Source organism: Lepisma saccharinum, chromosome 2 (genome assembly GCF_977018435.1).
Source record: "Lepisma saccharinum chromosome 2, izLepSacc3.1, whole genome shotgun sequence".
Classification (NCBI taxonomy): domain Eukaryota; kingdom Metazoa; phylum Arthropoda; class Insecta; order Zygentoma; family Lepismatidae; genus Lepisma; species Lepisma saccharinum.
The window spans coordinates 49,979,851-50,004,883 of NC_139230.1; the positions used below are offsets into that span (position 1 = coordinate 49,979,851).

The window sequence follows — 25,033 nt, forward strand, 5'->3', positions numbered from 1 at the left end:
CCGAGCAAGGAAGCTTTACTAGGATCTCTCTCTCTCTCCGGGCGAGGCGGCAAATTTCCTCTTTTGAACTTCACCAAATGCATCCAATTCTTGAATTTCGTGAATGTATTCCACGGTATTGTGCATGCATGTATGTGAAGTACCTATAGAGTTCCTAGCATGCGTGTAGAAGTATGTGTCATAGTTCAACACTATCAATAGCACAGTTTACCAAAGATCAATTGTTGAAGAAATGGTTGGACACTGGAAGCATTTCGAATTGTAAACCACGAAGTGCTTTTTAAAACGCGACGTTTTGAAACACATAACCATCACACGTAAAAGCAGAATGATAGGGAAATATGAAACACGGATTCGCATTTGGAACATCTCTGTTTAAAGCACAAGCTTCCATCCACCCCACCCTCACAGCGTGAAATACCTCAGTCCCACCAGGGAAATTCTAGATGAAACCTACGAATAAATAAAATCGTGATATTTCTTTCCCATGTCTCTGTACAGTAATGAGCAAGAAAGAACAGAATTTCGGGTGTGGCATGCGGTTTTGTTCTCGACTGTACACTTCGTTACTTCGTGATATTATTTCTGTAAATTTTCTGGAAAAAAAGCAGTAGAATTATGAGAAAACGTTTCACTAAACATATTACTTGAAAGAGTATCGTATCAAAGGTGTTAATTTGATCCGCTACAATGTTTAATAGTAGATGAACATTGTAGAATATTCCAATGACGTAAAGTACAGTTCAACAACATATCTAAACATATCTTTATTTAATTGTTTTGTACCGTGGGAATAAGCATGTGTTTATATGGACACTAATCTGGCGAGAAAAACTTACACCACTTCAAGTCACACAAGTTCACATCAGTCACATTAGACTCAATTTCCGTCATTCTCTTAACCACAAACGGACTGAAAAGTTCGTAGAAATGATTTTACAGACGATTCTGTTGAAATATCCTGACAAATCATCTTAATTATACATATATTATATTTTGTATTGAAATTAAAAGATCGCTTCGTATTTTTAATTAGTTCTTTGCACGTATTCCTAGTCACATTTTGCATGAATTATGCACCGAGTGACCGCATGCAGCTTTATCAACTCCTATTCTTTTTCACTTACAATGTTTGCTGTAAACTTGAGGGTATATCTTGCCAGGAAAACTCGCACGAGAAAACTCTTAATGTTCCACATATTCTCTGCCTCTCATAAGAAAGAGATGATATTATACATACACCACACTGTAGGCGCCTGTATGTGTGCATCCTGTATGAGTACAAGTAGTTATTGAATCTTAGCAGCCAGTAGATCTAGTGCATGGTTCGTTGATATCTCATTCGCACCCATAAAACGATTGCAAGATTAATATTGTTAACCGTGTAATAATTGAATCCAGGTTTGGATTTGTACCGAAGTAACCACCACTGGCCAATTCAAGCAAACAAAATAAGGTTTGTGATGGTAATTGTTGGAATGAACTAAAGCCAAAAATACATGTGCTAGTGATTCTTTATTTTGTAAGTGTATTTCTTGCTGATATGTAACCTGTGATTACAAACTAGACAGAGCATGCAAGTAGTTGACAAAAACTCTTTTGCTAAAACTATCGTCCTATGAATGTTTCAGTGTGGTTTCCGTCTCCAAGCATTTTTTCTTAACCTTTCTCATCTTTCCTGATTGCTAAACTTGAAAGAGCACCAGAAAGTTCGACATATTGTGTTTTCAATAGGGAAAGCTTGGGGAAGAAAGGAAGAAAATGACGTAGTACAAATTTTGGAGGACGATATGTGTTCCAGACATGCCCGAGACTACCTGTGATCTTCATTCCACTCGGCTCCTGCTTCTTAACATTTCACTGGGAAAAAAGTTTGTTCAAAACTTGAAAGCTTGCTTGTCTTGGCCGGAATAGACAAACTTCCCACAATTCAGAGCACCTGTAGCGTTATTTACGACATTGGCAAGGCGTCATTTCGATGCAGATACAGGAGGCTGGAAAGTTGGAGGCCAAGAAAGACGGAATTTCTTAGAAACAAGGAGGGAGAGGTGGGAGGGGAGAAAAGATGAAGGAGGGCAAGGGGGAGAAAAGGAGGGAGAATTGAAGATTCCGATCTAACAGGGAAGGGATGAGTCGCAACCTAGATCTAGTCTAAGCAAAATTTCTTTGTAGGCGATGAAAAATTCATAGCAACATCCAGGGAAAGACGAGGAGAGCATCTCCTCTCCAAGGACTCAGTTAGTATTGATTTTCTTGGGGTGCTTATTACCCCAGTAGTCAGGGGGAAGCTAAGGTCACGAGTGTTCAACCTCCGTGGAGTAAAGGGAGGTAAAAGTTTATGTTGCAGGGGAAAAACTTTGTTCTTTCGTTTTCGCACTCTTTCACCTTCTTCAACGCTCGCTTCCAGGCATCTTGTACTGACTTGAAGAAATTAAACTAAGACATGTCGTGGAACTTTTTCTCTGCGTTGCATTCATTGCTCATTGTTGGTGAAATTCTTTTTTGTGTGTCTTCAGGTGACCGTATTTCAAAACTTTTTTGTTTTTAATATAGGGACTGTTCTTTTTCTTCCTCCCGGTATAGTGGTGTTTAGTCAGAACATCTTAGCTGAAGTTCTCTCGCACAGATAGCAAGTTTGTCCACATGTACTGCATCCAGGACACCCGGAGCGGCAAGTCATAGTAGGAGGTGTGAGGGGGCGAGGGAAGGGTGGCGTTTCGCGCCTACGTCCCCCAGCAATGCGGTTGGGGGAGGAGCTTTTAGCCCGTCGCGGAGAAACACGCCTCCTGGTGCCACGCCTTCGAGGCCTGCCTCTCCCAGTTGCCAAATCTAGCCCGCCTCGAGTAAGCTTGTTGAAGTCAATGATAGTAAGACTGGGCGGGGCCGGTGAGGGCGGTGGGAGGCGAGAAGGACCACTCGAACCGTGGGGAGATCGAGAAATTACACCCCCGCCCCCGACTTTCTTTCCAGAGACCGACTTAGGCCCGGCAACCCCTCGGGTGACGTCCCGTTGCTCCGGTTCCGGCGGTGGAAATTGGCGGCAAGGAACCACGGCCGAGCGCCCCCTGGAGCCCCCCTCGGAAGCCTGGAACTGGAACGTCCACTGGCCCGGGATAATACTGGTCGGGAGGACGTCGGATCGATCCCCGTGGGGTCCGGCCTCCTGGCTGGTGCTGACATCTCTTGGTGAACTTCTTTCACTGCCGCTACTGGACGAACTGGTGCGCCTGTCATTGGTCAGCCCGTGTAGGCGGAGCACTGCCTGACCTCGGCTGACGGTGCTTCGACCCGAGCGGGACCGTCGGGACCGGGTCACTTCGCTGCCCGGAGGCATGCTGAGCGGCAACGTTGCTGGAATCACGCCAGTTGCCCTGTAGTAGTCAAGGAAGGTTCTGGCAACATTTCTCCCCACTCGAAAATCTAAAGAAAACACATTAAGGAAAACACACTGCAAGTAGTTCAACCTACATGAAACTTGTCCCGCAACAAAAAAAATATTTACATTCCGCAACACTGGTTCGGAATTTTCATCCTTACAGGGTATGCAAACTGGCATACTTAAAATGTCAACTAAATACTACTGACGTCGACTGTACAATACTCATTACCAGCCACACCATGTTATATGAAAATCTAAATTAACTTAAAAGATGCAGGAACATATTAGTATCTGCATTAATAACATCATTGAAAAATTAAAGAAGATATACCACAAACAGATAAACTTTACTATGTAGTATGTTTACTGCATGTATTTTGTCATTGTAACAAGGTAATATATTTATTTAATATAATTTATTTATTGAAGCATAGCAGATGCCAAAAGTAGTATTTTTTAGTAATTTGGTATATTTTCAACGCGCACCAGTTTAAATTTTTAAAAAAGAAACAAAAGTTAATACATTCTACAACCCAAAGTTGATTTATTCATAAGCATTCATACATATGCACTCAAATAGATTGTATTAAAAATGTGGTTAAATTTTGAAATTGGGCAACCTTGGATCTTACTGTAAACGGACGACATATCAAACAATGATTTTCCAGCTGTATTGAAGTTGGTGCAGATTAGTTATTAGAGGTGATAACATTATAAAGTCATATAGTATGAGTGTGTGTACATGCATAGCAACGACGATAAAGTGAAAAAAGTAAAAGTAAAAGGTAAAGTGTTCCCCTGTGCATAGCACCACGCCATGAAGGCGTATAAGTAACTGTGGTATTAATGAGTGGTATGTTTTGAAATATTATAACTTTTCAAATGTTTAAATGTTTGAATATTAAAAAATAAATTAGAATACCAAAAAACTGAATGCAATAAAAAGTTTTATTTTTATGATTTTAGTGTTACGCCTCATGGATGTGGGTCTTGACATGTAAATACTTGATTGATTGATTTGCTTTATTTTACTTCACTTTCTGTGCCATTTTTGGCTAATTTGCGAAGAGATATGTAAATACTGCTTGTATCTTTGTAATTTTGCGTCACATTTCTACTGCTTTTACCTAATCGCGACGATGAGGATGAGTGATGATTAGATTAAATTCCTGAAAGGACCGTCAGAAAGAACAACAATGCCCAGGCTAAGATTCGAACCCAGGAACATCAACGGCGAAATAGAAAGTGGACCACTCACCAAGTCAGATGAGATGTAAACATAAGTATGTTCTATTTTTTCTGTTAATTATGCCATGGGCAAAGTTAGTGAATGCGATGTAGGCAAATTAAGTTGTGAATTTCGAATGAGGTTATGGACATGCAGAATAGCCGAGTCTTGTCCACTTATAATCAAGAAATGTCTGGTTCTATTAACTATAATGACTCCAATGTGAGTGATTCGATTCCATTTGAAACTATCGATTCAGTTCTGGTAACCTACTTCTTTTATTAGCCCAAACTTTGAAGTCGTTGAAAAATTTGTTAAACTAACAGCGCGGTCAGCCGTTGTGCTCCAGTTCGTAGGGCGTCTGATTGCCACGCGGGAGACCTTGATTCGATTTCTGGGGTGAGTAATCTCACATAGGAATTTTCTCAGCAATGCCTCGGCGTAAAGAAGCTCTCGGGCCCACCCAGACTCAATGCGTAACTGTTAGTAAAGTCAGCCGGGCTGTCTGGGAGAGATCAAGAATGTGTGGGGCCCTCCCTACCTCCACATCTCCTATGTGCCTCCATGGTACAGTGCAATGCACAGGGGATAGCCTCACGTTTTTACACCAAAATAATTATAGTCCTGAGAATACGTACAGGAAATACATACAAATGATCCTTAATACCTGGTAATATTGTTTTTTATATACCATTAACAGAAAAAATATTCAGTTACAGTGGCGATACAAAATAAATGGAAAGTAAAATATAAATACGTTGCGACAAAACATCTTAAATACTCTCTAGGTTTTATACTGACATATACATAGTATCATTATCATTATCGTCATTATTATTATTATAATTATTATTATTACATACGATACTATATTATTTACATGAAATTAAGTTAAATACAATCAAAATCATAATTAAATGATATATAATATAATACTATCAATAGTATAAGAAGAATATACGATATATATGAATTTTACATAATGATGTATACACGTCTATTATTATACAGGCTATGACACAGAAGGATTTATGAATAAGTGTATATACATATTTGAGATAATGATTTGTGAAGGAGAGGAAGTACTGATTTTATTACCTTTTTATATTCTGCAATATTTAGATTTAAATCAACTTTATGAATTTTGTTTACAATTCTATTATACATGCTACTTATCCTGAATGGTGATGATTGGACAAAATGAACAAAATGTATATTTATTTTGCTTCCTCATTTACTCCATCTATGTTGTATTTTAAAGCCAGCAACAGAAAAATATCAAGTTCTGTCATAAAATGTGAACTTATATGCATGTATAAAATCTGAGAACAGTGTGTGGCAACAATGTCATTCTTAAGAGGCACCAGAAATGCAAAAGGAAACTTATTGTTGAAGAGGATATCTTGTTTAAAAAAAGTCGCCAATTTACGAAAACCTGTTGGATCCAAAGTGCCTAGACATTTTTGACACTTACCTGGGAAGATTCCAAAAATGATTTTTGAATGTTGAAATTCTGATAGTCATGGTTCTCACCAACAGACAAAAAGGCAATTATGAACATGCTTTACAAATATGTTAGAAATCTATACAAGGAAGTATTACACCTTCGAAGTATTTTTGGCGAGAGGTACTTAAGGATGAGAGCACAGTTTCTTGGCTTCATTATAATTATCAAACTGAAAACCGCCATGAAAACACAGTGACAGCCAACATGTGACTCCTGAATATATATATACAGGTCACACGTGTTCAAACAGTTCGCAACGTCTACCTTGCTGGTGAAAGCCGAACCACGATTGAAACAAGCTTTAACGATATTTATTTTTCGGAACAGTTCTACTCATAACTTTTATCGCTTTGTATTAGAATAAAGCACTCTTTCAGAAGCACACAAGGAAAGAAATAACTTAAAAAAAAAACGTAATGAAATTGAATCCAAGAGCAAAAATTAAAATATCAAAATTTTATACAAAATTGTAAATCCTCATTAAATTAGGCACACAGAAGATGTACTACGTAGAACCTTAAGAGAAAAATGCAGGTTTGAACAGGACTCGAACCCGGATCTCTGGCATTCCGTGCCATTGCTCTACCACTTTTTTTCAAAGGAATACCCCTATTCGGCAGTATCTTCCCTCATTCACACATTTCTCAAACTTTCACACATGTCAAGTTTTACTGTATTCTCGTTTTTACTCATTTCGGACAAACACAAACATCCAAGTCCTAGCCGGGATTCGAACCCTGGACCCCTAGCTTCGTAGCGCGCTGTGCTAGCCACTCCGCCACGGAGGTCGACATAACTGAGCATGATTTTTCGCTTCCGCTGTTTTGCCTGTTTGGAATCGTATAAATGTAGTTTAGAAAAGGACAGAAACCAATAAAATAAACATAACGGCGAAATTATGGACAATCCAGGCATTATTTTAAATAGATGGAGATTATCACTTTAATAAATTGCTAAATGTACAGTCACCGGCAATAAAAATGGGACACCCAGATCCTGAAATACTCGCTTCCCTGCAAGGCGTTATGTGTGTTGCCTAGCTCTACGGCGGTGGCAGAACTTGCCACAGAGTTAGGCAACACATAACGCCTTACAGAGTAGCGAGTATTTTAGGATCTGGGTGTCTTATTATTATTGCCGGTGACTGTACATGCAGGAGACAAATCGGAAATAAATTACATTCATGAAGTGGAACCTTTAATCCCAGAGCCTAGCATTTCTGAAGTTGAAGATGTTATTAAGAAGTTAAAGTATAATAAGGCACATGGTATTTATTAATATCAGCTGAATTAATTAAATACGGTGAAAATTATTGATATCTCAAATTTACACGTCCTCCTCCGGTCTAAGGCACCTTGCTTTGGACGGCGGCTGCGGGACGGCATGGGTTCGATCCCGGGTTCAGTCTCCGGGAATAGGGCCGGTGGCAACCCACCATCGTGAGGAAATTGGGGAGCTCCGAGTGAGAGCGTAATCCGATCGCGACGTCCTACAACGGCTGGGGGTTGGTCGGGCCGACCACCCGTCCCCCTAATCTGGCTGCAGATCTCCACGCCTCCCTGGTGGCCCGCCTGGGAGGGAGGCCAGCAGTCGGTAGGTAAGCCAGGGCCCAATATTTGGCTGTAGCGCTATAGGATTACTATTATTACTTACAAATTTACACATTAATTTTATCTAATATAGAATAAAGAGGAATTTTCTCAACCCTGGAAAGAATTTACTATTGCTGCGTTTTTTGTAAAGGCCATAAAACAAATTGTAATAACTGTTGTGGAATTTCAACATCATAAAAATATTATCAAACATTCTTAACAAAACAAACCCCAGATAAGAATCATGGCTTTAAACGTAAAAGATCAGCGATTCGAGATAAGTTCGCATATTTGTAAATATTTTCTTTTGATAGATAATACCAAACAACAAACGATTAAATGACTTTTAGCTTGTTAATTGTTTTAGTAAATTATCAGTAAAAGTTTTGTTTTTTTGTTCTCTCGTAATATATATACTGGATTCCTTGTTCTTTGGTAACTTGGATTAAATAGCATATCTTCGAAGTAGTAGTAACTCCTTGATAAGATCGTTAGAAAAAAAGCAGAAACAGTGTTTGAAGAAAGGCACGTTGCGACAACACGCCACTTCACAAATTACTAATTTATGTACTCGTTTCTGGACAGGCACATTGTGTTTATCTTCCCACATAGTATTTCACATATTTGGGGTAGTATTTCGACTACGTTTTGTCAAAACATATCATACTTAGCAAATAAATAAGCAAAAACATGCTCCGCCTTAACGAAAACCACACTTCAACACCATCTCAATGCAGCAGTTCGAATTTGCCGGACACGTTTTATTGTTCTTATTTACTCAAATATATTTAATTTAATACGTATTATTGAACTGTGTTCAATATGACAAACCTTCACAGCTAAAAAAATATTCTTTTCAGAGTGTATATTGTGTTAGGGAGTTCGAGCCTCTACGCTAGTATTGCTTAGTACCCCCTTAACGAGAAAAAATATTGACTCATAATAAGCAGACAAGAACTGGATATCGTAACTTGGGATTGTATGATAACATAGGCAGGTTTTATTTGTGCAGGTGTGTTGCGATCTCATGTGCTGCTGTTATCACAAGCAAAACTAAAAGAAAATTTACAGCCACATTAAGAGAGGAAATAAGAGAGAAATACATAAGACTAACAGTATGCTATAAATACACAAATTAATGTAGCCTCATCAGTAATTTATAGAAAAATATGGTTGCAATGGTTTCAGGGGCACATTAAAGGCGGGATTATGGCGAGGGTGTTATAACTCTTACATACAGGGTGTTTCCGTGACCATGTTACAAACTTTCAGGGATGATGGAAGGAGACAAAGCATCAATATGAGATAATCAATCTCTGTCCGGAAAAGCCTTGTTCAGAAGTTACAAGCCAAAACCATAGTGACGAGAAGGGTATGCCAACAGGTTCACCTGATCTGCTCCCATTTGATTTATTTCGTGGGGTCACGTAAAAGGTGTTGTGTACGAGACGCCTGTGGGTAATGAAGAAGAACTTCTGGAAAGAATCCTTGCTGCCAGTGACATCGCCGGAACGACTCCAGGGATGTTAGAGCGTATGCGACAAAGCTTCTTGGGATGCTGTCATGCCTGCATCGATGCTGGAGGATGCAAATTTGAACAACTGCTATAAATGCATTAATCTTGGCTAGTTATGTATGATGTAGTAATGGTAGGAGATAGTATTTTACTTATTAAAGCTGCAAAGAAAGATCTATTTCTTTTCTATAACCATCCCAAATTTTGGTTAAACTTTGGTTTCGTTGAGACTATTTTATGCTCAGATGGGACCTGGACCTACAGGTAAAGTGGGACTAGAGCCACTGTGGTAGTTTCACATCCTGGAAAAAGGGACTGCATAGAACCTTCTACCTTCCAACAAGGTTTTGATTTATAACTCTTGACTAGGACATTTTCGGATTGAGATCTCTTATGTCCATAAACAAACAACCTATCTGCTAGTTTCTCAATGTCACATTCTCTTTCCTTTCATGTCAGAATGGTTTTGGAACCCTTGTAACTTCTGAATGAGGCGTTTCTGGACAAGGGTCTCCTATCTCATATTGACGCTTTTGTCTCCTTCGATCATCCCTGAAAGTTTGTAACATGGTCACGGAAACACCCTGTAGACCTCACATGTAAAAATAGTGATGTAATTAATTTGCTCCATTTCCTCTTCAAAATTCAATTCAAAATTATTTTCAGCAGTTAAAACCCTACTTATGAGTAATGTAACACAGTAATTCTCACATGGTTAAATTAATTATTAAAAAATATGCTTGATAGCACATCACTAAATTCTTAAAATTTTTCATATATCTACGTATATGGGCAAGTAATGTTAGTCGAAGTAGGTGGAAGTTAACTGCAATCCACATTCTTTTTTCAGTAACAAGGAATGTTTTGTTAAAAATTGAGGTCTTGCACATGAGGTAGGAAGGTTGAGATTGTGTATACTTCTTAAGTCATTCTCAAATATAGTATTGCCGAACAATCATTTTGGGATAATTATAGAGTAAAGAATTAATTGCACGATTTATTTGCTTCCTTTTTTCACAAATGTTTGAAGATTAAAAGATAATCAAGATAGAATATTGTATTTGATGTCTATTGTAGCACTTTCGTACTAGAAGGCATTACCAAGTGGTGGTGATGGAAAGTTTGTGTGGTCAAATTTCAATTGTTAGGAAAGAAACAGTACTGTATTTTTTTAGAACTGAATACACGCAAACACTTACAAGAAGTCTACTGTGATTTCTTGAACGTTGCTACCTGGAACTTTAAACGACCTGTAGGGAACACCGCCAATACTTTTTTCTAAGTGGTGTTAGTGGCTTCTGTACAATCATCTCAGTTTCACAGGAAGTCAGCTCATCCAAATCTATTGTCATTGTTACCTAACTTTTTAGTTCGGGGTTCGCTCCTATGTTTCTCCAAATAGCTCTCCAATGATTCTGACTATGCAGGATAAACACAGAGATGTTTTGTGGTTTCCGCCGGTATCGAATCCGTATCCGCTTGCAGCTTTCTAAAGGCCATTCGGCTCTTTTACACTTCAAACATTTTCCTGGCAGAGTTCTTTACAGTGTAAGCAAATTGACAAATAAAGTTTCTTACAATTTACTCTTGTAGAAATGGTGAACATTAATGGTATCAATTTGAAGCGTTGTTATATACGAGGTAACAGTAGGCGATAAAAATCTCGAATTGTGTGTAAATGTATGAAGAGTTGTAACCTGATATGCATAAATGTATTCATACATAACATGTCGTGCGTTGTTTTGAAATCACTGTGTATTCGTTTACAAGTAGGGGGCGCAATATTTCTCAAGAAAATGATTCATATAATTCTTCTCCTTTGATCCAAAACATATTCCGTGATTTTTTGATTCGCCAGCAGAAAATGATCAAATTGCATGTTGTGGTTACGTGTCCTAAGTATTGGAGTGGGAGGTAGAGCTTCTATTCGATTATCATTATTTCAACTTTCTGCTCTTGATTTAACATTTACAATAGAAAGTGGTGGTGAGTAATTTTAAAGAAATATGAAAATAATTTAGAAACAGTCCAATATGAACCTAATTGTTTTTAGGAGGGATATGATTTTCTCAGTTTTCCTATGGATATTCCATTTGGAAGAGGCACGTTTCGTGAGCATCTTGAGAATTTCAGCAATCGAATGCAGGCTTTTCATGTCACTACGGTATGAAACGTTAGTTCGTTCCCAAGTGACATATATCACTTGTCGCTTTGGTGTAAAGTTTCCCTTTAAAGTTTCTCTACACGACAGTTCTTTAAAACAGGGTTTCTTCTGTATATGACTGTACCGCACACACAATGCTCGTATTACTGGTAACTTCTTCTAGGGCAAATTTTAAAAAATACAGAAAACTATAATCAACTGAACTAAGACATATGAGGTAAATTCAAACGATACCCATGCTTATTGTCATTATCATACTGTTTCATGTTGGAGCTCACGTGCTCCAGACGATATTAGTTTATTGCTAATTTCATAATATTGTTTCAGTCTTGAAGCGTATGTTGATGTTAATTACTTGTAATAAGGAGGTTAAGAGTACGTAAACATGAACTTCGTAAAACCTAGTAATTCTTCATTAGGTTTTAGTTTACTTTTCGTTGTTGTTCTTTAAAAAACCGTCGATTTATCAAGTTTTCTATGATACAGACTAAAAGGGTAAAAAAAGTTCTTAATTTCGAAAACATTAAGCCTATTCGCTACTTGTCTCCTTTTCATTTTTCATTTCCTCTAAATATTTCCATTGCTTGATTCTTATATCAAGTTTTACAAACTTGTTTGATATAATGTACGCTTTATAAATGGGGCTGGATCTATTGCTTAAGTACGGTACAAAATCACTTGAAATGAAACCGGAGCCCCATCGTTACAATTCGTAATTTTCTTTACAGTATCAATCTGCAAATTATGGTATCCATGAACCACAATATTTCGTTTATATCAGACAAGATTCATATGTGACACTGTTGCAACGATGTAAACTGCGTTGAATGGATCATTATGCACTCTTTCTTTTTAAATGGGGAAATGCTGGCAATGTTGGTGTAGCATGGAAGAAAGTAGTTTCTGTTCCGGTGCAAATCTAGGTTACAATTCTATTGTGTTTGACGTAAGTACATATGTCTTACATTGTCCTGTTCCTGACTTTCTACAATTTATAACACTCAATAAATTATGCACATGCAGAGGGGACTGGAACTAGTATACGCAGAGGGGACTAGATTTAGTGCCCATTCTGTACAATATTCTTCCATTAGCAAATTTATGCAGCCAAAACTAAAAACAATTTTTTTTTTGCCCAATTGCATCATTGAAAGGTGAAAATGGAAAAACCAATGATAAAGTTCACGTAATTTTGTCGTACCTGTAAGTACAGCCATACTCAATATAAGTAACTCTTAGTTCCTGAAATACTCACATCTATGACGTTATGTGTCTTGCCTACCTCTACGGCGATGAGTGAGCTTCAGCCTTCGCCGTAGGCAACACACATGAAGCCATGCAGGGAGGTGAGCATTTCAGGAACTACAAGTCTCATTTTATTGCTGATGACTGTACACACGTGTTACATGCATCTGAACTAGACGACTCAATCAAGCAAACCAACATAGAAGAGTAACAAACGTGTTATTAGAGAAACCTATTCTAACATTACTGAATTTTGCGGTGCTACTCATCTAGCGGAACTCTAATTATCCGAACTCGTGGCCCGGGACGCCTTGCTGGGCACGAAGGGAGTACGCAACATCAGGGTTCCCGTTCGTCACACCCAGTGCTCCGACATACAACCCCTCTGTCGCCCAAAATCAACTCTCGGCTCAAAATCACCGGGATATGCACCGATACGCATGGTAAAATACAGGATGCTGAGCAGGAAAAAATCTGTGATAGAGATTGCGTTCTGTGTCACCATCACAACATGCGTGATAGATTGCTATAATATATTCGGCGAACCCTTTAACTATTAAAAACACTTCGATGAAGAGTATCATGATGTTTTTCGTATCCATACTTAACAAAAATTATAGTACTTTTTACTCGTACATAGACTTTTGCTAAGATATATTAACTCGACTATAATAGATGACATAAAACTATATTTCTATATGCAATTTTATATTATTTTTCTTTACATAATTTTCATATGGTGAGTGATATAGATAAATTTGCATGATCAATAAAGAATGAGTGGATCTATCCATATCAAGTGGCTCAGCATTGGCCACTCGACTATTTTAGAAAAGAAAAATGAAAAGATTCGTGTACGAAGTGTGTATCACAACTAATATCATGCAATTTTTATCACGTCTGGTTTAAAAATGGCACCCATATTTCCATTATAACGCGTAGTGCATTTTGCATTTGCAGCCTTTACGCAGCGATCAGTATCTCTGAAACGGTAAAGTATAGACACCTGAAACATTCTAATCATTTTGAAACACAATTCTTGCTATTATAATAATTTCTGTAAATCTCTTCCTTAAATGACATTATTTTGTCTAAAAATCTGCGTAATTTTTTGTTAAAAATATAAGTACTTTTCTGAGCATCCTTATCAAAGAAAGGGATTAATTCTTAAAACTCGAACTTTTCATCCATTAATAGTAATACAGGACCAAATGTATTTTTAAATCCGTCAATCTTCACACTTTCTCGTTGTTTACCATGTCTGTAACGGTCAAACTGCTAAAAATCAGATTTTTTGCTCCAGTGAGTAAGCTCCAGTAAAAACTTATCCGATAATAAGACTTATATGAGAGTGGAGCTACAACAGAGACAAAATATACAAAAATGTGGTTAAATATGTGCTATTTTATACACATGTAATATGTGGTACAGCTATCGAAGGATGCAACTTTATATACAGCAAACAATAATCGGAAAAAAGTTGCAAGATCAATATATATTGTTGTTTGCGCGAATTATATATGTGATATTTTAATCACAACACCCCTGAATTATGAAGCAAAAGTCGAAGTTTATTTTATATCCACTTTGTGCTCCAGTCCTACGGTTTAAAATGGGATTCAAACTACTGCAATAAGCATCTTGTAGGGCGCCCGCCGTAAGACTGGACAAGAGCTATAGCGGGATTTAATGTCATTCCCCACGGTCTTCATCTCCAATGTGTCTATCATTCTTATTACGAATATTTGGGTTATTTTACGTCATATTTGGTTAATCGCGACGATGAGGATGAATGACGAACTGGTAAAATGCATAATGTCACAAACATTTTCCTCATCCAGAGTTACACACACTGGCGGCTTTGTCGTACAGTCACGGACATTTCTGCGTCGTAATAATTGCATTGAAAGCCAATGGTGTTGTTTCAACCCAGAAGTGTCCTTGACTTAACATTAAGCTGATCACTCAGATACAGAGACCTGCTACCCTTCTTCTAGTTTCTGTGTGTTTTAAACTGTTCTAAGGTGGCTTGACGGCCGAACGCGTTAAGTGGTCGACTTTTGATCTCGCTACCGAAGTGTTCGGCTTCGAATCCCGGCCTAGGCATGGTTTGGATGTTCTTTGTGAGTGTTCTTTCATCAATTTCATCTAATCAACTCGGCATCGCGATTAGCCGAATGTAGCATAAAATCGACGCGAAATAACAAACACAAAGCTACCAGCTGTTCCAACTGTTCGATTTAGAATTACTGAAGAGTAATGTGTATTTATTTTTGACACTCATGCTTACATTCAAGCATGTAACTCAAGCAAATTGTATCCAGGTTAATACAGATATATAGTTACTGCAACATCATATTATGCTGATAATACTTACTGTGTGATAATATTTACATTTAATGCAAATTTCACCTCATTTTTCATAACGTATGATTTGAAATTTCTTGTTATAATAAACATACAAGCACGGTACACTATAGAATTCCATTTTCCATTTCGCTCTTTTATACTTTGTTAATGCAAATGTTAGGCGATCTTATCATGTTTTCGTCTGAATAAACATTCCGACTACGTCTGGAAAAAATCAGCAAATACATTGGTGTTGAATAGACTAATAGACGTAAAATCTTCAAATAGGTCCTCACTATTAGTACACACATTTACGTTTAGATGAGAGTTTATCTATAATTAAGAACTTCGAGAGTTTTTGAAGTGTTTTTAAAGATCAAATGATCATGCATTTATCTTAAAAAAGTGTGATGTGTTTCTTAACGCCCACTAACCTGTATCCTTGCGTGAGCATATATGACTCCATTCTTGTGTATTTTTCATTTCTGATATATATTTTCCTCCAGGAAAAATATGGATCTCAAGGAAAATTATATTACTTGAGTGGTAAATCTGACCAATGAAATATTCAAGTATATGTTGTGGACAAATACTGCTCGAGGAAATCACCAGATTCGAACTCTAACCAAGAAATAAATAAAAGTAAATAAAGTAAAATTTTTAACTCCAATTCCCGTTCATGCTTGTGATCTCCTACTATATCACACACAGTCATCATCACTTTCAAAACGTAATACTTAAAATGAAGGTTGCACGGTTCTTTCTGTATTTTACCACTGCCATATTTATTCTCACAAGGGTTTCGTTCTGTTTTTGTTTTTTCCGTTAAATCCTCGGATTATCACGATTGAATCCGCAGTTTAAAGATGGGTCCGAACAACTGTGTAATATACCCCCATAAGTAATTGAACCCTGGGCCCGAACAAGGAGAAAGTGTTAACCACTACGCTATCAATATGACCAATTTTATGTTTATGGGGAGGCCAAAGCAAAGCTGAGAGGATTCTTACAAAATACTTAATTGATTGATTGATTTGGTGTTTTAAGTCCACTTTATGCACAGTAAGGCTAATCAGGACTGGACATAAAGTGGAATCCGAACCACTATGTGCCTCCACCGGGTATCGAATCAGGGACCCCTTGATTACAAGGCAACGACACTACCACTGCGCCGTCGGGGAGACCCACAAAATACTTAAGATAGCATTGAGTGAACACCGGAAATTTAAAAGGAATATATTCAAAAGGCCCTTTTCTCCTCCAATAAACTGCTGATGCTAAATATGACAAAAGAGCCAGTTTACACAGTGTTGAAACAAAAGTTTCCATTGTCAAAATGTTAAAACTATACGATTTAGAACTACTTTCTTTCTCTGCAGAAATTTCACAAAAAATCTTTTGACGTTACCACAAATGAACAATAACAAAATCTATAAATTTTACGAAGTTTGTGACCGAACACTGCCGGAGCGGAAAACCAAAATTAATAACCCTTTTACTAGTTTCCAGAGGCAGAGAAATATTGTCGCTGGCGCATTACAGAGAGCATTACAATGCCACATTTGTCAGGCCAAGTTCGATATTTAAACAAATGGTCTCTTTGTCTTCTGTCATAAATCTAACAAGAATCACTCAATCATGCAACGCACACAGTGTATAATGTTGACATGCGTCGGTCGCACAAATATGTTGCTACCACTCTTTGGCTTCAAAATATTACGTTATTTGTAATGTTGCTTTTGGCCTCTTATCACGAGATGCGCAACACGAACTGGGCTCAGCTCGGGGGAAAGTGATATAAATTAATTTAGTATAATAATATTATTATCTAAAATTGTCAATTTCTTCTCATTGTTTCATTGAATAGCATTAGTTACGTTCTCGTTTTTATTGTCCGTCTATTTTCAAATTTGACGACACTTGAAGTTATATGAACCATCAAAAGTACATGCATATGTTATGTCTTCATAACATGTAATGTAAACTTTATAATATCGTCAGCCGCCATCTACTGAGTACTGTCGTGTTGCACGTAATGTATTTTCAAGCCGTGAGAATTAGTAATCAATGTCAGATGGCCTTACAAGCACGTACAAAATAGCAAATGATATAAAATTTGGTAGATTGACACCGGGCCACCGTGATACCGTAGTGGTAACGAAGTCGCCTTGTAACCGGGCCCTGGGCTCGATCACCGTGAAAGCATGCTGCACAGCGGTTCTGATCTACTTTAAACTTTATGTTCAGTCCCCCGTAGCCTATCTGAGCAATAAATGGACTTAACACAAAATTTGACAAATTCTTGACACACTTATTTATTTATTGTTTTGGATGGCGAACTTGAGGTCCAAGCCTTTTTTCCCACTTAACCATCTCTACTTTACATTATAGAAAAATTGATTGTAACTGCGAAATATTAAAAACTAAAAACCTTAGAATACCAAAGAAAAGAAAAATACAGAAAATACACATACACAGTAAGAAAAGTAAAAAAAAAATACACGTAAAACATAAACAAACATACATCAAAAATACTCAAATTACAGAAAAGTCAGTGGGTGTTGTTGGTCCTACGAGTTTACACGAAAGGTTTCATTTCATTTTCCTGTACTGGTAAGTTGACTCCAAAAAAATATTTCTTAATTTTGATTTGATTATAATTATAATTTTGATTATTTCTTATGCACTTGTGAAACAAAAATTTATATTTAATTTTCTATCGATGTCTTCCGTTATATACCTGTGTAATTTGTTAGAAAGCCAGGAGTAATATTTTTCATTATCAATTAACGATTGATGGAGGTAGGCAGAAAAAAACTTTAAGAAGGAATAACATACCTTGTATAATAAAGTACCTTGGTATCGTAAAGATGTAGTAAAAATCAAGACAAAACAGCTGAAAATGTATGATAAGGTGGGAATAAAGAAGGTTCCTCAATGATTATACTAATGATATGGTGTGCCGGAGAAAATGTTTTCAGTCTTAGTCAAGTGTGCTTCTTTCCCTAGGATACTAAGATAAAATATCGCATCTAAGAATCGCCTTTCCGTACTTCATTTCTATGTTTCTCGTATCTGCTATATTCTGTCCTAAGCAGACAGACTTCAACTATGTAAAACATCACGATTGTTTCTTTCAGTCAGTGCAAATATATAACTGATATCGTAAGCAGCATGGAATTGCGTGTATATAGTATAGGCAGTGACTGAGTCAGAGCAAGTTGAAAATTCCAGTTGAAAATACTTATAATAACTTGAATAGTGATCCTTTTCTTTGTATCTTTATTATTTTTCTTCGCCTTTCTACTTCTATAGTTTAATCGCGACGATAACATATTTAACTCTCTGTTGAAAAATGAGGAATCAACACCAATCGTTTTAAGTTTGTGATGTGAAATCATTAAGAATTCACATTTAATTCCTGGTGTGAGTAATGTCCCCATTATCCATGTTAAATCAACCCCAGTATTATTTAACGTCTGGGGAAATGTACATTTTTGGCTATAAGACCGGCCCCCGTGGCGGAGTGATAGTCTGCGTGCAACTCGTGCAGGAATCAGTTCGTAGCGAGCTCCGCTCTTCGCGTGAGAAGCCTTAGTGATCGAACTGTCCAGTTAGCTAGGGCCGTATACGTATAGTGTTGTATTAGTTCTTTTTTCCTTTGGAGTGCAAGCGAGGTTTTGACTACAATTACCGTGAGCCAGTGAAGATACGATGAAATAGTTCACGATGAATACACAAAGAGAAAACACCTTGAAATTTATTTTCATTGATGTCAAAACGCGACCTACGTCATTAGATTTTCATCGATGGTTTCATGATGTCTACCAACTGCCTACGAACCAAGTGCTTAGTTTTGAAATAGATTACTTTCGTAAGTGTTTGTACGTGAAATTTGCGACAAAAGTGGTAGGAGAACGGTTACTAAATGATTTTGGTGCTGAGGTAATCTATAGTGACGTAAATGGTGATCATAAAGTTGAAGTAGAATGAGCCCACCAGCGACATGTAATTGTCAGAATCCATGTAGTCCCAATTGAATTAAGTGCAGAAGTGATAAGTCGTGTCATGAGGTCTTATGGGGAAGTGTTGAAAATCGAAGACGATACATACTCTGCAGATCACATGTACCCTACTCGAACTGGACGTGTCTTGATCAAAATGATACTACGTAAGTAAGACCAAAATAATTGCTCTCAATGACTTTCTCATTAAATCGTCTATTCATGTGGCCCTCTTACAAGAGGTCGCCATAGACGATTTTTCCGTACTGAGCATGTTTAAAGTATACAACAATTTTACTCCCTTTGCACAAGGGACTGCCATAGCATGTAGGCGACACTTGGATTTACGTAATGTAGTGCCCCATCCCACGGGCACACAAATAAGTACCAAATTAGGCTCAGTGTTTCTCTGTAATGTGTATGCTCCGTCAGGAAGCCAAAACAGACGGGAAAGAGAAGATTTTTTTTCAACAGTTGTAGGGCCCGAGTTGACATCCCACACACTAGACACTATACTAGTGGGAGATCTTAACTGCGTAATTCGTTCACAAGATCAAAATCCAGGATACAACTTCTCACGTGCACTCTATGAATTAACGCAGGGGTTACAACTGCGTGACGCTTGGATACACACCAACGGCGAAAGTCCAGGTTACACACATATCACCTCCAATAGTGCGTCAAGGATCGATAGGTTTTATGTCGCATCAAGATTTCAGGAATATATAATTAGTGTTCAAAATTTTCCAGTATGCTTTAGTGACCATAGTGTTCCAATTCTCAAAATAAATTTAGATTCGATCAAACCCCGACAAGGTAGCGGATACTGACTTTTAGATAGCACATTACGTATTACACAGTGGTAGTTATGTCCAGCTAATAAGGGAAACGTGGAACGAACTCAAGGCCTCTCGGCCAGTGCAAAAGACCCTAATCGAGTGGTGGGAAACTCGAGTTAAACCTAAATTTCGTCAGGTTAGTAAATTCTTCAGTGCAGAGGTTAGCAGAGATCAAAGAAACAAATATAATTTTTTGTATGGAGTCTTGAATGATCTCCATCGTTTAGCACTGCAAGGTAATTTCGATCGTCCCTATGCAAATGAAATAAAAGCGCAATTACTTTCTATACACAGGAAACGAAAATCTGCAGCAATAATAAAGAGCAAGATTCTTCCTATAGACCCTGACGAGCAAGCCACACTAAGTCACATTCTTCAAGAACATAAAAACGCCAGGAGTCACGTCATTCATAAATTAACTTTAGATTCCGGTGAAGTTGTCACCAGCCCTCATAGTATACACGACAGGTTTTTGCAATACTATAAAAATCTTCTTGGTCAAGCCTTTAAACCAACAGAAACGCAATGTAATTTTTTGAACTACCTCCCTGCATCACTGACGGAAAATAAACGAACTGAGCTCACACAACCGTTTAGTAAAAAGGAGGTTCATGATGCAGTATTCAAAGCTCCGAGGAATAAAACTACAGCCGAAGATGGATTACCATCAGAATTCTATCAATGTTTCTGGGATCTAATAGGAGACGAATTAACGAAATAGGTCAACGAAGTGTTGACAACAGGGACAATAGGGAAGACCAGTAGCACGGGAGTTATAGCGTTAGTTCCCAAAAAGGCAAATCCAAAGTTCGTCACAGATTTTAGGCCAATTTCAATATTGAGTAGTGACATCAAACTTATAAGTAGGTGCATAAATCAGCGTTTAAAAAAATATATGGTTAAACTTATTGGCAATTTACAGTTCGCTTGTAATACGTCTCAAAGTATACATCACTTGCTGCAAACGATAAGAGACGTAATTATTACCAAAAATAAGAATGCATCAGAGGCAATTCTATCTTTAGACTTTTCCCAAGCATATGACAGAGTGAGCCACGAATATCTGTACAAAGTCTTAGAAGCATATGGCTTCGGAGACACTTTTATTAATTGGATCAAAACATTATATAATCATATCCTGCTAAAACTCAAAATAAATGGTTTCTCGACAACAAGTTTTAAAATGCGACGAGGTATACTACAAGGTAGTCCCTTGAGTAGCACATTGTACGTCCTCACAATAGCCCCCTTTTTGTTTAGTATCCAGCATCATTTACAGGGCATTTCTATGGCTTCCACCACAATACAAGTTGGCAGCTTCATGGACGACGTCACGATTTTTCTCAAGGATGAAAGGGATCTGTACAGTGTTAAAAGCCAAATACATACTTTTGAGCTCACATCAGGAGCAAAACTAAACAATCAAAAGTCATTCCTGATGCCCCTTGGCAAGGAGAATCCTTTCACAAACAATACGGAGATCCCTGTAGACAAGAAAATAAAAGTTTTAGGTATAAACTTTTATGCAAATATCGATGAAACGATCGAAGCCAATAGTAAACTCACGTGCGAGAGGGCTATATACGTCCTCAGAGTGAACAAGATGCGCTCTCTGAATTTAAAAGCACGAGTAAGATTTATCAACGTTTTTGCTCTCTCTAAACTTTGGTATGTAGCAAATATCCTGCCCTTCAAAACACAGCACTTAGCCAAGGTCAACAAAGCTGTTGGCTGCTTTATGTGGCACGATACAATTTTCCGGGTGGCAATAAATGAGGTCACGTTATCAGAGAAGACAGGTGGGTTGGCACTAATACACGTGAACACACAGGCAAGAGCATTGTTTGTACAGACTGGCCTTCAAACAGCTTTCTCACTGCACGAGTCAACGACCCAAGCATGTATACAGACGCTAATACGGAACATTCAATTAGAAGCTCCCATCGATATCCAAAGTATCCCCAAAAGGTTTTTGTTTTATAAGGACATCGCTTTACAGGTATGCTACCAGTTATTACGACATGAGACAATTACACCAACTGTTAAAAAGTTATATAGTGAAATCAATAGTTCAAAGCACACAGTACCACGAATAGTCAGGGATTACAATACACATAATTGCCCACAAATATGGGAAAATGTCTCCGCCAAACACCTTTCAAAAGCTGCCCAATCAATATGGTACAAAGTGGTTCATCGTGTTATAGTGACAAGAGATAGGACATACCAATATGGAATCAGTGACTCTCCTAACTGTATATCATGCAACGTGCCAGACTCTTTAGCCCACATGATAACGAAGTGTCGAAACTCCTCCACGGCATGGAACAAATTGCGAACAATGCTCAGTCGTATATGCCGCACCTCATTAACAAAGTTTACGGATACAGATATAGTTTTTCCTGATTTCAAATTTTTTCCAACAAAACAACGAGCAGTACAATGGTTGATAACTGAATACTTATTATATAAATTTCGCAATGACGAGAGCAGTTTTCCGAAACAATTCAGTATCTTCTTGCAAGAACAATACGAAAAAATTCCTCTCCAAGCAAGGAAGAAATGGTATGCAAATTTCTTATTAGTGCTTTATACTTAATTTAGGTCAAACAAAAATGTAAAGGTTAACCAGATAGAAATACAAATTGTAATAGCAGCAATACACTTATGTCAAAAACAATGTAATTCCATAACTTGTATATCAGAATGAGACAATAAAAAAAAGTGGTTAGCGCATCGCGCTGCGACGCCAGGGGTCCCGGGTTCGAATCCCGGGCTGGGCTTGAATGTTTGTGAGTGTTCATTCATCAATTTCACCATATCATCGCTCATCCCCATCTTCGCAAATTTGCCAAAAAGTGGCACAAAAAGCAAAGTAAAATAAAGCCAATCAATCAATCAATTTTTGGCTATAATTTATTTTTGCCATCAGAAACGTGTTCAAGAAATGTAATGTATTCATCGTGAGTACATAATGACCATTGGATTTAACGTATATTCGTTACTTTTTGGAGAAATAATTTCATGTGAAGCAAAGAGGGAGAATGAATTTAATTTTTGGTACATCCATGTCCAATATTTTTATACCGCTGGACACCGGGACTGCCTGGTGAACGTTAGGAGACTGGGTCAAATTATTAATTTAGAGTTATTGACTTGGTTAAAGGAGACGGATAGAAATAATAAACCAGCGCGAAGAAATTTTCTCCCGTAGGAAATCATCTCCTCGCCTCATCGCCTTGCGTTCTGACCTTTTAATATATATCTTGTCACGTCTTAACAAGCATGGCTAGCCTGTAATAACAGCTGGGATGATGTTGCTCCTAGTTTCAACAGCTATCTTCCCGCAAGCTCAGTCTTCGACACACGCCGGGACTTCAAAGGGAAAAAATGCAAGTTGGATTTGCGTTTACAGAAACTAATTGAAATAACCTCTGTGCGTCCAGGGGGTTGGTTTGCAGGGTGAGTTCTTTTGGAAGACTTTACAAAGAGTCAGTCTCTTCCTGGCAGTGCACCCTAGGGCTTCAGTTATTTGGTGTTTTTGTTATTTACTTATTTGACGTCGCTTTCTACCACTTTAGACTAATCGCTAATATGAGGATGAATGGTGATTGGACGGAATTCACGAAATAACCTTCACAAGGAAACATCCGCTAACATACGTTAAGATTCAAATCTGGAACAGTTGGTCGTGATATTTTTAGTCCAAACTGTAGTTATAATCCCTTCGTTACTTGGTTGCATACTTACAAGATACAAAAGGCATTTTCTGTAGGGTTGTAAGTTTTAAAACGAGCGAGATATCTAAATGTTCTGATGTCCTTATGCACTATCTAATTCTTCTTTGTAGGCTCTACAACTTTCTAGATTCTTTTGGCCTGCTCAACAACCGACTTCCACTTATTTATATACTGTGCTAGCTTGTTCAGTTTAAAATATTCTTCATTTTAATATCACCTCTAACATTATCTTCCCATCTAGATTTTGGTCTGCCTGTTGGCCTTCTTGCTCAATTTTGTTTTCATTCTTCAAAGAAAATGACACATTTTAGTGGGTCCAAATACGTTTCTTAGTATTCAAATATTAAATGCTTTTGTACAAGATTATCTTCCAGGACCCAGGTTTCGCAAGCATGTGTTGTCATGGATCTAATAAGCGTCCAACATAATTTTAATTTTGACTTTTTGACAGAAGATTATTTTGCAATGTCTTCTTATTTGCATAGAATTCTTTATTTCCTGCTGTAATTTTATCCATTTTATCCTTTTATTTCTTCTTCAATCGAGTTGTTAGTATTTAGGATACAGCATAATTATTTAAAAAGATTCAACATTATCAAGCTTCATTGTATTAGTAGTTGGATTACGTACTATCTTTGTTTGGTTTCCTATTGCATCTCATGCATTTGGTTTTTCGTTCATTAAGTATTAATACATATTTTGTGGCCTCATTCTTCAAATTCACAAATGTAATTATCAATCATAGCCTGCTTTGTTCTAGCTGTTATGAATATGTCGTCCACATATGCAGATATTTGTTATAGTTTATTGGCTCTTGTTTCTAATTTAGATATAATCACATCCTATACAGTGCAGAATAACATTGCTGAGAGAGGATCACTCTGTTTCACTCCAGTCCTGATTCCAAATTGTTCTGTGAAATCATTATGAATTTTCCATATTGGTTTTGTAGAGTAATTTGCATCATTTATGAGTTTAACTGAAACATTGTACTAGGCTAGAGAGTCTGCAATTAATGATCTTTTAATCGAGTCGAATGCATGTGTATAATCAATAAATATGTTATGTAATTCTACATAAAATTCATGACATTTTTCATTAATTTGTCGTATGATATAAATATTGTCTACAGCGGATCTGTTAGATCTAAAGCCCGTTTGATATTCACCTATCTCGTGTTATACAATTTCATTTAAGATGGCAAGAATTTTGTACGTTACATTTATCGAAGTTATTGGTTTGTAGTTATCACAGATTTTATGGTCATTTCTCTTAAATAAAGGGCATATTGTTCCTTCTGACCATTCATCTGCAATCTGTTCGCATTTCCAGATTTTAGTGTAAGGTTATAAATTCTAGCTTTTACGGTTTGTGTTCCATATTTGGTTAACTCTACTGAGATGTTATCTGGTCCTGAAGTTTTATTACTTTTTAGTTTATTAATAATTTTAACCATTTCCTTGTATGATA

General features: G+C 37.3%; 1 protein-coding gene across 3 annotated transcripts in view; it reads right to left on the reverse strand.

The window, feature by feature from the left end:
* Positions 1–1,467: 1,467 nt before the first annotated feature.
* LOC145984028 (cytosolic carboxypeptidase 6) overlaps positions 1,468–25,033 on the reverse strand; it is a 1,364,216-nt gene continuing 1,340,650 nt past the window's right edge. For all 3 annotated transcript variants that reach the window (XM_083117345.1, XM_083117347.1, XM_083117346.1), the window contains one exon: positions 1,468–3,420. In XM_083117345.1, the coding sequence (XP_082973471.1) occupies positions 2,594–3,420 (827 nt within the window). In that variant the 3' untranslated portion in view covers positions 1,468–2,593. The remainder of the gene's footprint in view (positions 3,421–25,033) is intronic.